Raw genomic sequence first — 13,182 nt, forward strand, 5'->3', positions numbered from 1 at the left:
TGCAGAAAAAGTAATATTTATTAACTATTCTGACTCATCCATTGGTGAACAATGCAACTTAAACATAGATTTTGTTAATCTTTTAATTGACTTCAGGTTATCACATGAACACACTGGACAGAATTTTACCAGCATGTCCGCCCGAGTTCACCCGATCCCACCAGAGGCCAATGGAGAATGCCGTTCTCCGAGCCTCGCCCGCCCCCGGAATCAGGGCGGGTGTGCTGGTAAAATTCTGGCAACTCTCCCCTGGGCAGTTCTTCCAGATTTTGAGTTTAAACAGGTTCTAAAAAGGCATCAGGTTTCTGTCTCTATGTCCTCACATTTTTACATTCATCTTGCTGAAAGTGGAAGCTCCACAGCAAGCCCAGTTCCTGATAACCCCCTGGATTGTTAAAAATTTCCATCCCAACGTCGCCATTTAATTTCTACCATTCACACCAGTCATTCTTATTTTCCCTCAAAGATATTTGAAGCAGTTGATTGTTCAGACTTTCCTTGCAAAGAAAACATGCGTATGGCCCCTCCAGCTTGGTCCAATAGCAAGGATTTGTAGGTGGCATAAACTCACCAATTGCACATCTTCTCAGGCTTTGGCTCCTATCAGCCATTCAGGTTCTGTGCCTTGCCTGCCTAGCCCTAAATAACAATAACCACCAGCCTGATAGATTTGTCCTCACAGGCATGATGGATCCAGAAGGTAGATGGATACGCAATTACCTCCTGAATCATGCTTCCCACATCTGGGTGCAGCCATTAAATTCAAAAAGTTGAACAACAATGAGGTTCACAATCTCATTATCAGATTTCAGGTGCCAACTTGCCTCCTTGTATAATGTTGGCTGCCCATCTACCTTCCCACCTCCATTAAAGCGGGAAGTGGGTTGCAGCCTGGATTTTGATAATTTAGGCCTTTAAAACCCACCTGATGCAAACCCACCTGCTTTTATTTAGGTGGTTAAAACTTCCCTCATTGTTACAGCTACTGATGAATCATCACATTATAAAATTTAATGGAACTGTTAAAAGCTGGTGAATTTTTCCTGGTTGCTGGACAAACATCGGACTATTCTGCCTCAACTTATTCCACTGCATTTTAACCCTCATTCTCCAGCCCCCCGAGGGCATCGCTAGAAAATGCTGACGGTAAAAATTACTTTAAATGGATTCAAGCCTCAATGTGGAAAAATGTATAGTCAAAAATGTAACAAAAATCAAAAATATTGCACCACAGTAACAAGTTGTAATAAAAACTACAGCAAATCATTTGCAATTATCTTCAAAGTAATCCTAAAGCAGCTCAGCTTTGAGGAGGACGTTATTTTGGGTCAGGAATTTTTTTCTGTTGCAACCCAATTTTGATACTCAGAGAAATGCCCGTGCATTTCCAGCGTAATCCTTTTGTTTTTCATAATACTGTATTTATAGCCTTGGTTGGAGCTCTTGTTCAATAGTCGTGAAAGTCTTTAGTGACAGCCAAGCTGCATAAAATAACTCAAGAAATATTTGCCTGATTCTCCACTTGCCATACTGGTGAAAAAGAACTTGTATTCCTACTCGCATATTTTAACCTTCAAAGAATGTCACAAAAGAAATATCACACCCTGTAAACTTCTTAAATTCATCACTTGTATATGTTAGGAGATGCCAGTGAACTGTCAAAAGATAGTAAATAGATTTAAAAATCACTGTAGGAAGGTGCATAATATACAGCACGTCTGGTTACCTACACTATTATTTTGATCCCTTTATCAATGCTTGGCTCGATTTTCCCCAGGTGCCGTATGAGATTTATTTCATTTATGCAACCTTTCATCGTCAAAAATGAAATTCTATTTATTCTAGAACTGCATGGGCCACATGTGAGTATTGACTGCCAATCCCTTAGATTGCAGGTTTTAATCCTTTATATACTGGGAGAAAAAAATTACTTTAAATTCAAACTGGCAGGAATGAAAACACAAATGGAACTCCTTTAAATGCCCAAAGACTAAGGCAACAACTGAACACGAGGATTCCCGAGCGACAGTCTGTCAGCGTGTAGATTGTTTCCTACAATAAAAACAAAATGCTGAAAGTACTCCAATCAGACAGTATCTGTGGAGAGACAGAGTTAACGTTTCAGGTGTTCTGAAATATTAATTCTGGTTCTCCCTCCACAGATGCTGCCCGATCTGCTGAGTATTTCCAGCATGTTCTATGTCTATTTCAGATTTTCAGCATCCACAATACTTTACATCTGATTGTTTCCTGCAGTTACTTTTGTCATTCAGAAACATAAACTCCATTCAAGTGCACAGCAGCATCATGTAAAATATAATCACCCAAATGAATTCTACTTTTTTGCCTACAAATCTCTTGATATATACTTTATTTCCAGAGTTTTCACAATCCTAGCAAACTCTACATGCATGTTAATGTGTCAGCCAAGATAATTGGTCATAATCTGAGGCTGGATTGGTGCCATGGTTGGAGGAGATATACAGCATGCACAGAAATGGAACCAAAATTAGAAGAGGTGTAAGAGGGAAACATGCTAATACATGTAGATTTGAGTCTGTTGTGCTGCTGAAAGTTGGAGATAACCACATCTTATCTCTGCTGAAGCTATTTGTCAAGGCATGAATGGGCAGTCTTATAAAGACTAAGAAAAACAAGGATTAGCTTTGTGCTGAAAAAGACTGCAAACTCCACAAGTGGAGAATGCTATCACGAGTCTAGAGCAAAAATGACAATGCAGGGGCTGATAGCGATGTCGACTGACATTCCCATCAGTTGGTTTCCCAGTGAATAGTAATAATGCAAGGACCATAACAGGAATGATATCTGGCAATGTAAAATGATCTGCATGGTGGACTAAGCTGCACTTTTTTTGCTGTTTGGGTGATACGTCTACAAAGCCTCTATTTTTAAGTGATGATAATAAATAAGAACATTCAAGAAAATCAGAGGGGTTGAGTTCCATTCGTGCTTGAGCAGGTATCATCACAACTCTGGGCTCACTCTTTTATGCTGAGATGGCACAGTTAGCAATCTCTCAAATTCCTCATTAAACATGAGCGATCAACAATATGAAGAAAGAAAAATACAAACTGCTGGGAAACATATAACAGATGCAAAACTTCTGCTGAGATGTTAAGTTGCCCCCCATTTTGAATGATGATATATCTACTTCAAGTAGCTTTAAAAAAATCAATCGATACATCTCTTTCTTAAACTCATATATCCATCTTGTTCTTTTATCCCCTTCAATCCCTTTTTGTTTATTTACCTATTCAAACTAATCTTGAATGCTGGCATACATTCTGTCCCAACCACCAAACTTGGATGTCAATTTTACCTCAAATGTGGGTGAAGTATTTTCTCTTAAAATTTGTACCTCTACCATTGAACGTCTGTACGTACATTCTCCTCAACTAATGGTAACAGTTTGCTCGTTGCAGTCTGCTAGAATTTTAAATACTCCTTTATACCACTTTGTAATCTGCAATGTTTTAATGTAAAGTATCTAAGAAAAGCATGGATGTTGAGGAACTTGGGGAAATAAATAGTGATGTCTTGATGAGTGTATATATTATAGAGGTGGTGGTGCTGGAAGTCTGAAAGCACATCAAGGTAGATAAATCCCCAGGACCTGATGAAGTGTATCCCAGGACATTGTGGGAGGCTAGGGAGGAAATTGCGGGTCCCCTAGCAAAGATATTTGAATCATCGATAGTCACAGGTGAGGTGCCTGAAGATTGGAGGGTGGCAAATGTTGTGCCTTTGTTTAAAAAGGGCTGCAGGGAAAAGCCTGGGAACTATAGGCCAGTGAGCCTCACATCTGTGGCGGGTAAGTTGTTGGAAGGTATTTTGAGAGACAGAATCTACAGGCATTTAGAGGTGTAAGGACTGATTAGGGACAGTCAGCATGGCTTTGAGAGTGGAAAATCGTGTCTCACAAATTTGATTGAGTTTTTTAAAGGGGTAACCAAGAAGATAGATGAGGGAAGTGCAGTTGATGTTGTCTACATGGACTTTAGCAAGGCCTTTGACAAGGTACCGCATGGTAGGTTGTTGCATAAAGTTAAATCTCACTGGATCCAGGGTGAGAAAGCTAAATGGATACAAAATTGGCTTGATGATAGAAGCCAGAGGGTGGTTGTGGAGGGTTGTTTTTCAAACTGGAGGCCTGTGACCAGCAGTATGCCTCAGGGTCCAGTTATTTGTCATTTATATTAATGATTTGGATGAGAATATAGGAGGCATAGTTGTTGCCGATGACACCAAGATTGACGGCATAATGGACAGTGAAGAAGGTTATCTAGGATTGCAAAGGGGTCTTGATCAATTGGAGCAGTGGGCTGACGAATGGCTGATGGAGTTTAATTTAGATAAATGCGAGGTGATGCATTTTGATAGATTGAACCAGGGCAGGACTTACTCAGTTAATGGTAGGGGGTTGGGGAGAGTTACAGAGCAAAGAGATCTAGGGGTACAGTTTCATAGCTCCTTGAAAGTGGAGTCACAGGTGGACAGAGTGGTGAAGAAGGCATTCAGCATGCTTGGTTCCATTGGTCAGAACATTGAATACAGGAGCTGGGACGTCTTGTTGAAGTTGTACAAGACATTGGTAAGACCACACTTGGAATACTGTGTACAGTTCTGGTCACCCTATTATAGAAAGGATATTATTAAACTAGAAAGAGTGCAGAAAAGATTTACTAGGATGCTACCGGGACTTGATGGTTTGAGTTATGAGGAGAGACTGAATAGACTGGGACTTTTTTCTCTGAAGCGTAGAAGGCTGAGGGGTGATCTTATAGAGGTCTATAAAATGATGAGGGGCATTGATGAGCTAGTCAACATCTTTTCCCAAAGACAGGCGAGTCTAAAACTAGAGGGCACAGATCTAAGGTGAGAGGAAAGAGATACAAAACTGTCCAGCGGGGCTATTTCTTTCCACAGAGGGTGGTGAATGTCTGGAGCAAGCTGCCAGAGGTAGTGGTAGAGGCAGGTACAATTTTGTCTTTTAAAAAGCCTTTAGACAGTTACATGGGTAAAATGGGTACAGAGGGATATGGGCCAAATGCAGGCAATTGGGACTAGCTTAAGGGTTTAAAAAGAAAGCGACATAAACAAGTTGGGCCGAAGGGCCTGTTTCCATGCTGTAAACCTCTATGACTCTGACTAATTTTTCAAGTCTTTCTTTGCATTTATATTTCCTCATACAACAAGTAGTAATAATTACATTTCACCTATAGCATATTAAACACAATGTAAGATACAGGAGCAGGAATAGGCCATTTGGCCTCTCCACTATTCAAGAAGATCATGGCTGATCTGCTTGTTTTAAATTCCACACCCCCATCTACCCAATAACCTTTGATTCCCTTACCTAACAAGAATCTATCTACCTTTGCCTTAAAAATATTTAATGATCCCTACCTCCACCACCTTCTAAGGTAGAGTTCCAAAGTCGCCAACACTTCGAAAAAAATTCTCATCTCTGTCCTAAAAGCACGGCCCCCAATTTTAGAACATCCTCAAGCATTTTGAGGGAACTACAAAGCAAAATACCAGGCAGCATCCTGATAAACCTGCGTTGTACACCACTGAAAGCCTCAATATTCTACCGTTAGGTTGAAGCCTTATATTGTACACTGAGGTCTTTAGTGGCACTTTTAAGAAAAATGCAGAAATTCCACAGAACATTGAATTCTCATCAGAAGCCTCCAATTGCAATTTCTCTCGAGAAGGCACCAGGCTGTCCTGTGAACAGTAAAACTCTACCATCATTTAGCAAAATGACAGAACATAACAGAAAGAGACATTAACTGCAATAACTCTCTGGTACCTGTAACAAACCACGAAGTGTGCATAAGCCACAACAATCCAGTTGTGATGACCAGCTACTATCAGAACTTTCCGGGGATCCACTGCTGCACCTGCCAAAAAAAACATAAGAAAATTGCAAATCTTTAAAAAAAATCAAAGCTAAACTTCAAACTGCGTATATACATTGGGCTTCACCTACATCATCACAATCCCAATATGGCAAATCTTGCTTGTAATAAAATTAATGACCGAAATTTGAATTAATTTAAAGTGAAAACTTGAGCAATAATTTTCAACTGTTAAGCCACAAGGAACAATGGGATAGTTACCACTGGAACAGAGCAGACCTTCACAATCTGCAGCACAGTGATTAGCACTGCTGCCTCACGGAACAAGGGACCCGGGTTCAAGTCCAGCCACAGGTGAATGTCTGTGTGGAGTTTGCACGTTCTGCCCGCGTGGGTTTCCTCCAAGTGCGCTGGCTTCCTCCCACAGTCCAATGATTAGCAGGTTAGGTGGACTGGCCATGCTAAATTGCCCATTAATATCCCAAAATGCATAGGTTAGATGGCCAATGCTCACAACACTGGAGATGGTTGCTGATAGAATGTTAAGCCCACCCAGAGAATGAAAATCACCTGGATATTTTCCAGCCTCTCTCATGGGTAGAAGCAATTTCAAAGACTGTTAAATACAAAAGAAAATCCTCCAAACATGAAAAGGCTTTGATACTCCCGTGCATCACTGGTTGATCAACAGGTCACATTGTAATCTGGTAGCTCTGTAGAGGTGAACCTCATGAGTGCATGTTAATCGACTCTTATAATAGCATGATCGTATTTGATCAAGACTCCATCACATTCCAGCTATAATAATCATCCACACTGAGCGTATATTGCATGAACAAACACCAATAATTTGGCACTATGGAATAATTTTCTGAGAGCATGCTAGCAGCAGCAAATGTCACGCACCAGCAATGCGTGACGCAGAATTATGGACATAATGCCTGTGGATACCCACTGTCAGCAGATTCTCTATCACCTATTCATTGCAAGCAGGTTTTGACATATTGAAATTGTGGTAAAGCCTATGTTTTACTGAAGCAAAATGTATATACGGTCTGAAATTAAGATTTGATTTTTTTTACATATTCTGAAAATTTTATGTCTCTAAGTATACATTATGCTGTATGCCTTTTACTGTTCTTTTAGATATCATTAAAGAAACAGATGGCTGACAATGAGAGATACATTGCAATATTTCTTTATAATTTAATGAAAGTAGCTTCTGCTCAAACAAGCTCAAGGTCCAATTCAAAGGAAACATTTGATTGAAAAGCAGATGGTGGATTGGTGCAACTGTAATCGTTCAGCTAGCTTACTTATTAAGGGATAAGTATTTGCATGTGTGTTTTAGAGGAAAAGGAACGTGTCTCTTCTTACCCAATCTGGCAGACCCTTCAGTCGAGATGACTCCAGCTGACACGGAAGGAGCTGGATTTGATCGAACTGTACCCTCTGCTGTGCTCTGTGTGGCTTTACTCTCCTGTGAGGATCCGGGCCCTCCAATACTTCCTTTTCTACTGGGAATAGCTAGCAGTGTTAAACACATCAATCTTTAACCACTTAAAAAGGTGAAAGATGTCGACATTCTCATAATGCCTAGAAGATAGTACTTTGACCTATCACATACAAATTTAGTCAGCTTTCTTTTACACCTACTCTACTACTGTGTCTTTCTCTTTTAAAGAATTGTCACAGTCAGTGCCACTTTGCAAGCACCTGACACACTGTTCTGATACATTGTGCTACCTGGAGTCACCTGAACCACGGACAAGTATTTCTATACGTGGGAATATCAAATTTTGCATTTTAATATGTTTCTCAAGCTCTTCTACATCTGGTTATAAACTGATAGAGTTCTACAGTCAAGGTTCTTGCTTGTTATCATTACTCGTCTCCAATTTGGACTATAGTTTGAAATGGATTTTACTTTGTGTTGGATTCAGTTCTTGCATACCAGTCAGTATTATAAAAAGTGTTTGTATTTGAGAAAGTTTTTCCACGTCTCTCTTTAACACTTCGACAAAAGACAGAAATTTGTTTGCCTGACGGGTAATAAGCCCCTTACCTTCAACCTCTCTCACCCCTATCCTTACTTTTCTTTCTCATTTCAATCGATATTGTAATCGTAAATGCTCCTCAGAACATTTTATTCTTATTCATCCCAAGCCCTAAATAGGCCATCTTACAAGCACACACCCACACACACAAAAGCACAAATATAATGGCTCAAATTTTCCAGTATGGGAAGCAGAGAATTACTCAATTTAAGTCGCTGATGCGTCTCTGGACCCTGAAGAAATCCCGATGAGTGCACATGCACAGTACTTATGCAGAAAGCTTAAACTTCTGATCGCTAGTTTTACTATGCCAAGATTACTGAATGGCTAATGTCAGAGGGTCTAAATAACCAGAACCACAATGACTAGCACTGTTTGCTTCATACTTGCTCTGGTTTTTTTTACACAAATTTACTTCGAGCTTTTCAGAGCAGGTGTAAAACTTGCTGAGCAGCGTAACTCTAAATCAGCTGGACTGCAAAAGCACAATGGCAACCACAACAATGTTCACCCCTGTCCGACCCTCAACAATGTTCACCCCTGTCCGACCCTCAACAATGTTCACCACCTCAAATTGCACCCCCCCCCCACACCCAGTTCTGGAACTGTTCACCAGCTCTTAGCTCTTCCTCCCTTCATCAACCCTCCGGACAGTGTCACCTCTTCATAGCCTCCCCCTCCTCCCCAACTCAACTTCCAGAATCCCTCACTCCTGTCTAGCTGATATCAAGAGGAGTCATCATTGTCAGGGAGTGCTGAGGTGAGGAAGGGTGGGTACTGTCGACCATGAGAGGGGAGATGCACACTGTGAGGGATGGAGGGTGGGAGTTTTCAGGGTGAGGGAGGGGATTGAGCATTGTTGGAATGAGGAGGAGGAGGAGGAGTTTGATCAATTTCAGGGTGAGGGAAGGAGGATGAATATTATGGGGTGCGGGAGTGTATTGAGTATTGCCAGGGGTTGAGGGAGGAGTTTGAGCATTGTTTTTTTGGGGGGGGGGGGGTGAGGTGGAGGTGATGAGGGATGGGGTGAGCATCTTTGATGAGGGGGAGCTGCTCAGTTTCGGGGATGACAACTCAACTTAAAACAGTGTAAGCTAATGAACCGAAGACAGGTATTAAGGGGCATGGCTTCAGTTCAAGACGAAGAAAGGGGTATGTTTTCACCAGAATCACACTCATAAACCGAGCTCCTCACTCTGTTCATTAGTGCATCCCTGCTAGAGCCGACATTGGAAGGTGCAAAGACTCCAACATAAAACGGTAAGTGGGCAGATTATAGCACAGTCAGCAGCAGGTGTACCATCTCCGCCGCTGACCAGAGGATCTGAGCCAATCTAGCTTTCTGATGAATCGTCAGCAAATTACAAACTGATCCTTGCGCTTCCTGACAACATTTTCAGTCATATATCCCCATGTCTACAATTATAATGGAAACAGCCCATGCAAAACGTGTCCAGCTGTAATTGAGAAAAGATGGGAGCATATGGGAAAGGGAGAAGAGGACGAGGTAAACTGTGCGCCAAAAAAATCATTTGAAGGAGGGCATAAATAGGAGTCTCTGCTTGTAAAAGCGGGCAACAAAGCAGAGTAGGCAACAGGAGTGAAAAAGGGTAAACCTTAGGGAGCAGGAGGTGGTCATAAGATGGGTGATTCGTTGAAAAATTGAGCTAGCTCTTGGGGGAGGACATGCATGGAAACTACAACCTTTATAAGGGGTGAGACACAATGAAAATGGAGGTGCAGGATGGTTGGCAGGAAACTATAATCAAGCAGTTGACAAGGGAAAGCTGCAGTCAATAAGGTTGGGAGCGACCATGTGTGCAGTATTGCAATGTTGTGCAGAGGTGCTGCAGGGTAGAGAAATATCTAGAAATGCACTTAAGCAAAACAGCTTCAAGAGTCAATTAAGATAAAAGTAAATTACTTCAGATGTTAGAATCTGAAACAAAAACAAAAAATGCTGTAAAATCTCAGCAGGTCTGGTAGTATCTGTGGAGAGAGAGACTCGAAACGTTGGCTCTGTTCTCTCTCCGCAGATGCTGTCAGACCAGCTGAGATTTTCCAGCACTTTCTGTTTTAGCATCAAGAGTCAATTGACTTGGAGCAGCTGCACATGTTACTGGCCTCACGTGGGGGAAAGAGGGAGTGACATGGGTTTTTTGGTGTCAGCAGCAGGATGTACTGGAAATGGCAATTTAATGAGACAGAGGCAAAAAGGTGATAATGGAGTAACAGATCCGCTGCAGACAGTCAACCTGATGCAGGGATAGAAGGGAATTAGCAATGTGGGAAAGATGGTGGACAGAGCAGATGCAAGGGGGAGAATATATTTTTTAATTCAATCTATCTGCAGATGTTCCTTTTTATTACCTTCACTTCATACAGCAACATAGTTGTTGGTTGAAATAATAAATGCTCCACAGTGACATTCAGTGGCCAAATCCTGTAACTGTGTGTAGATTTATTTTTTTAAACTAGTAGCCATTGTTTTAGCAATGAATCTTCCATATTAACATTGAAATCCTCTATCACATCGCCATCTACAGGAATAACAACGACCACTTGCATAATGTGCAACTTTTACAATGGATTTTGCAACGAATACTGGCTGGAAAAGATTTTTCAATGTCATTGACTGTTAGGGGCCAAGCACTTGAATTTTTAAACTTGAGTGTTGAATCGAATCATTGCTTTAAATCACCAAAGATAAAACAGCAGTTTATGTAGAGGCCCTGTCAAAAGTCCTGAAATCTTACTAATGAACTACAGATATAACCAGGAGCAATAAATACGTACGTGTGATGGAAATGGAGAGTTTTATAGCTGAGCAGTGTTCCTTACTTTGCCAGAAACTGCCCATTAATGTTAAACATTTGTCACTTATAAATTTGAACTGGGTAAATTCAAGCCAATTTGGGAATTTTCCCAATTTACATGATTTTAAAATAGATAATTTAAAGCTCAAATCAAGTCTAAAGTCAGGATCAAAAACAGAAAATGCTGGAAAATGTCAACAGGTCTGATAGCATCTGTGGAGAGAGAATAGAGCCAAAGTTTTGAATGTGGATGACCCTTCGTCAGAGCGCAGACTCGAAACATTGGCTCTATGCTCTCTTCAGAGATGCCATCAGACCTGCTGAGATTTTCCAGCATTTTCTATTTTTGTTTCAGATTCCCGCATCCGCAGTAATTTGCTTTTACCTGAAGTCTGGATCCAGGTTGTTCATACCATACTACAATCTGATCTCATTAACCCCAAATTTACTTGTAGCGATCAGTGCGGGAAATGTCTTTACACTTCAACGGCAGCAGCTTGCATGTATAGAGCATCTTTAACATTGCAAAACATTTCAAGATGTTTAACAAGATTGTCACTAAATCAAAATTTGACATCAAGTAACAGAAGGAGCTATCAGCACAGTCTGGTCAAATGGGTTGGTTTTAGCAAGTAGCAAATGAGATAGAGAGGTGGGGGTGGGGTTTTGAGAGAGCTAGGGCAGCTGAACGGATAGCCAGCACAAGTGGAGCAATTACAATCAGGACATCTCCAACATCAGGAAATTGGGAAAGCACAGAGTTTTCAGAGATTTGTAAGGTTGGAGAAGGCGAGAGATAGGGAAGGACAAGGCCATGGAGGGATTTAAAAACAAGGATGAGAATTTAAATACTGAGACTTTGCCAGACCTAAATTCAGCCCGAAAATCTGTTTTTCTGGATTTTTAAACCTGCAATATGGAGTTTTAGCTGTTGAATGTTAAACACTGACACAATATGGTAGAGGTTGAATCACACTTCAACATCCTATTTTAAGCTGTTAGATATATGAGCTGCTTTTGAATAGCGATGACAGAACCTGTGTCGAGGGATGAAATTAAGATTTAAAATAAAAAGGACAATAACAGATGGCTAATAAATACATCCCGAGTGACAAAATACATCATTTTGGGCAACGCGGAGCAGTATTATTGTGGAAAAACCTGTAGCCTCGACCATGCCACCTGCCCTACAAAATAAAGCAGCACTGTCATGGGAAAAGTGTTAACGATGATAACAATCAAATAAAGCACAAATAATTAACAACATGAATGTTATTAGCCTGCACATTTATGAAGTAGTGATGTTATAATGGAAGGTTAATGTTCTTTGTACCGTTGTGGACAATATTAGCAGAGCCATGGTCCGACAGGTTAAAAAAATCAGTTCCAGTTTAAAAAGAAGTAATGTACCTGGAGGTGGCAGATAGCCATGGAAAAGAACACTGCCACAGGAAGATCGCTCAAGCTCTTCACACAGCAACAGACGACGAACTAAGTAGATTTAAAAAAACAAAAGCAAATGGTTCCATATAATATTTACCTTTTCAGGCATCAACCATTTCTAATTAAAAGTTAATGGAACACCCAGCTAGCATTTAAAAAACGTGGACATTCTTTTCATTTACAAATAAGGAACTCCACTGGCAAGTAATAACTTGGATGGCACAAGTACAAAACAATGCCTCAATCTCTCACAAAAACACCACAAGGTGGTAAAATTGCAATTTAAATTTAATCCAAACAAAAATTAAATCTTTTGTAGTAGATCCCAAATCCTGACTTTTATCAACTCAAAACTAAAATGCCCGAGAGGGTTAAAACAGGAAAGAGAGATATATTTGAAGGAGGGATTTATTCTCTTCAAGGGAAGTTTCATGAATGGACTCAATAGCATGGATGACTTGTGCTAAACTTAGATCCATACTCGGTAAAGCTTCTACTGAGTGTTGGTAGAAAGGTTATATAAATTTGGAAGGCATACTTTAACTATCAAAAAGAAAAATGCATCTGCAATTATAAAGGTGAAGGATCCAAATTTTGTGACAAGGATTTTTTTTTCGTCATTCACGGGACACGAGTGTCGCTGGCTAGCCAGCATTTATTGCCATCCCTAGTTGCCCTTGAAACTAGACCATTTCAGAGGGCAGTTAAGAGTCAACCACATTGCTGTGGGTCTGGAGTCACATATAGGCCAGACCAGGTAAGGACGGCAGATTTCCTTCCCTAAAGGACATTAGTGAACCAGATGTGTTTTTCCAATAATTAATAATGGTTTCATGGTCATCAGTAGACTCTTAATTCCACCTTCTGCCATGGCGGGATTTGAACTCAGGTCCCCAAAATATTAGCTGAGTTTCTGGATTAATAGTCCAGCGATAATATTACTCGGCCATTGCCTCCCCTATAAGCCTCTACTGGGACTTC

At 40.6% G+C, this 13,182-nt stretch overlaps 1 protein-coding gene across 1 annotated transcript in view; it reads right to left on the reverse strand.

Annotated features, from left to right (window-relative positions):
- kctd3 (potassium channel tetramerization domain containing 3) overlaps positions 1–13,182 on the reverse strand; it is a 67,128-nt gene that overhangs the window by 24,045 nt on the left and 29,901 nt on the right. The window contains exons 6-8 of the mRNA XM_078229790.1: positions 12,169–12,249; positions 7,263–7,412; positions 5,837–5,927 (exon numbers count right to left, since the gene is read on the reverse strand). Coding sequence (XP_078085916.1) covers positions 5,837–5,927; positions 7,263–7,412; positions 12,169–12,249 — 322 coding nt within the window. The remainder of the gene's footprint in view (positions 1–5,836; positions 5,928–7,262; positions 7,413–12,168; positions 12,250–13,182) is intronic.

The sequence above is a fragment of the Mustelus asterias genome, chromosome 15 (genome assembly GCF_964213995.1).
Source record: "Mustelus asterias chromosome 15, sMusAst1.hap1.1, whole genome shotgun sequence".
Lineage (NCBI taxonomy): Eukaryota > Metazoa > Chordata > Chondrichthyes > Carcharhiniformes > Triakidae > Mustelus > Mustelus asterias.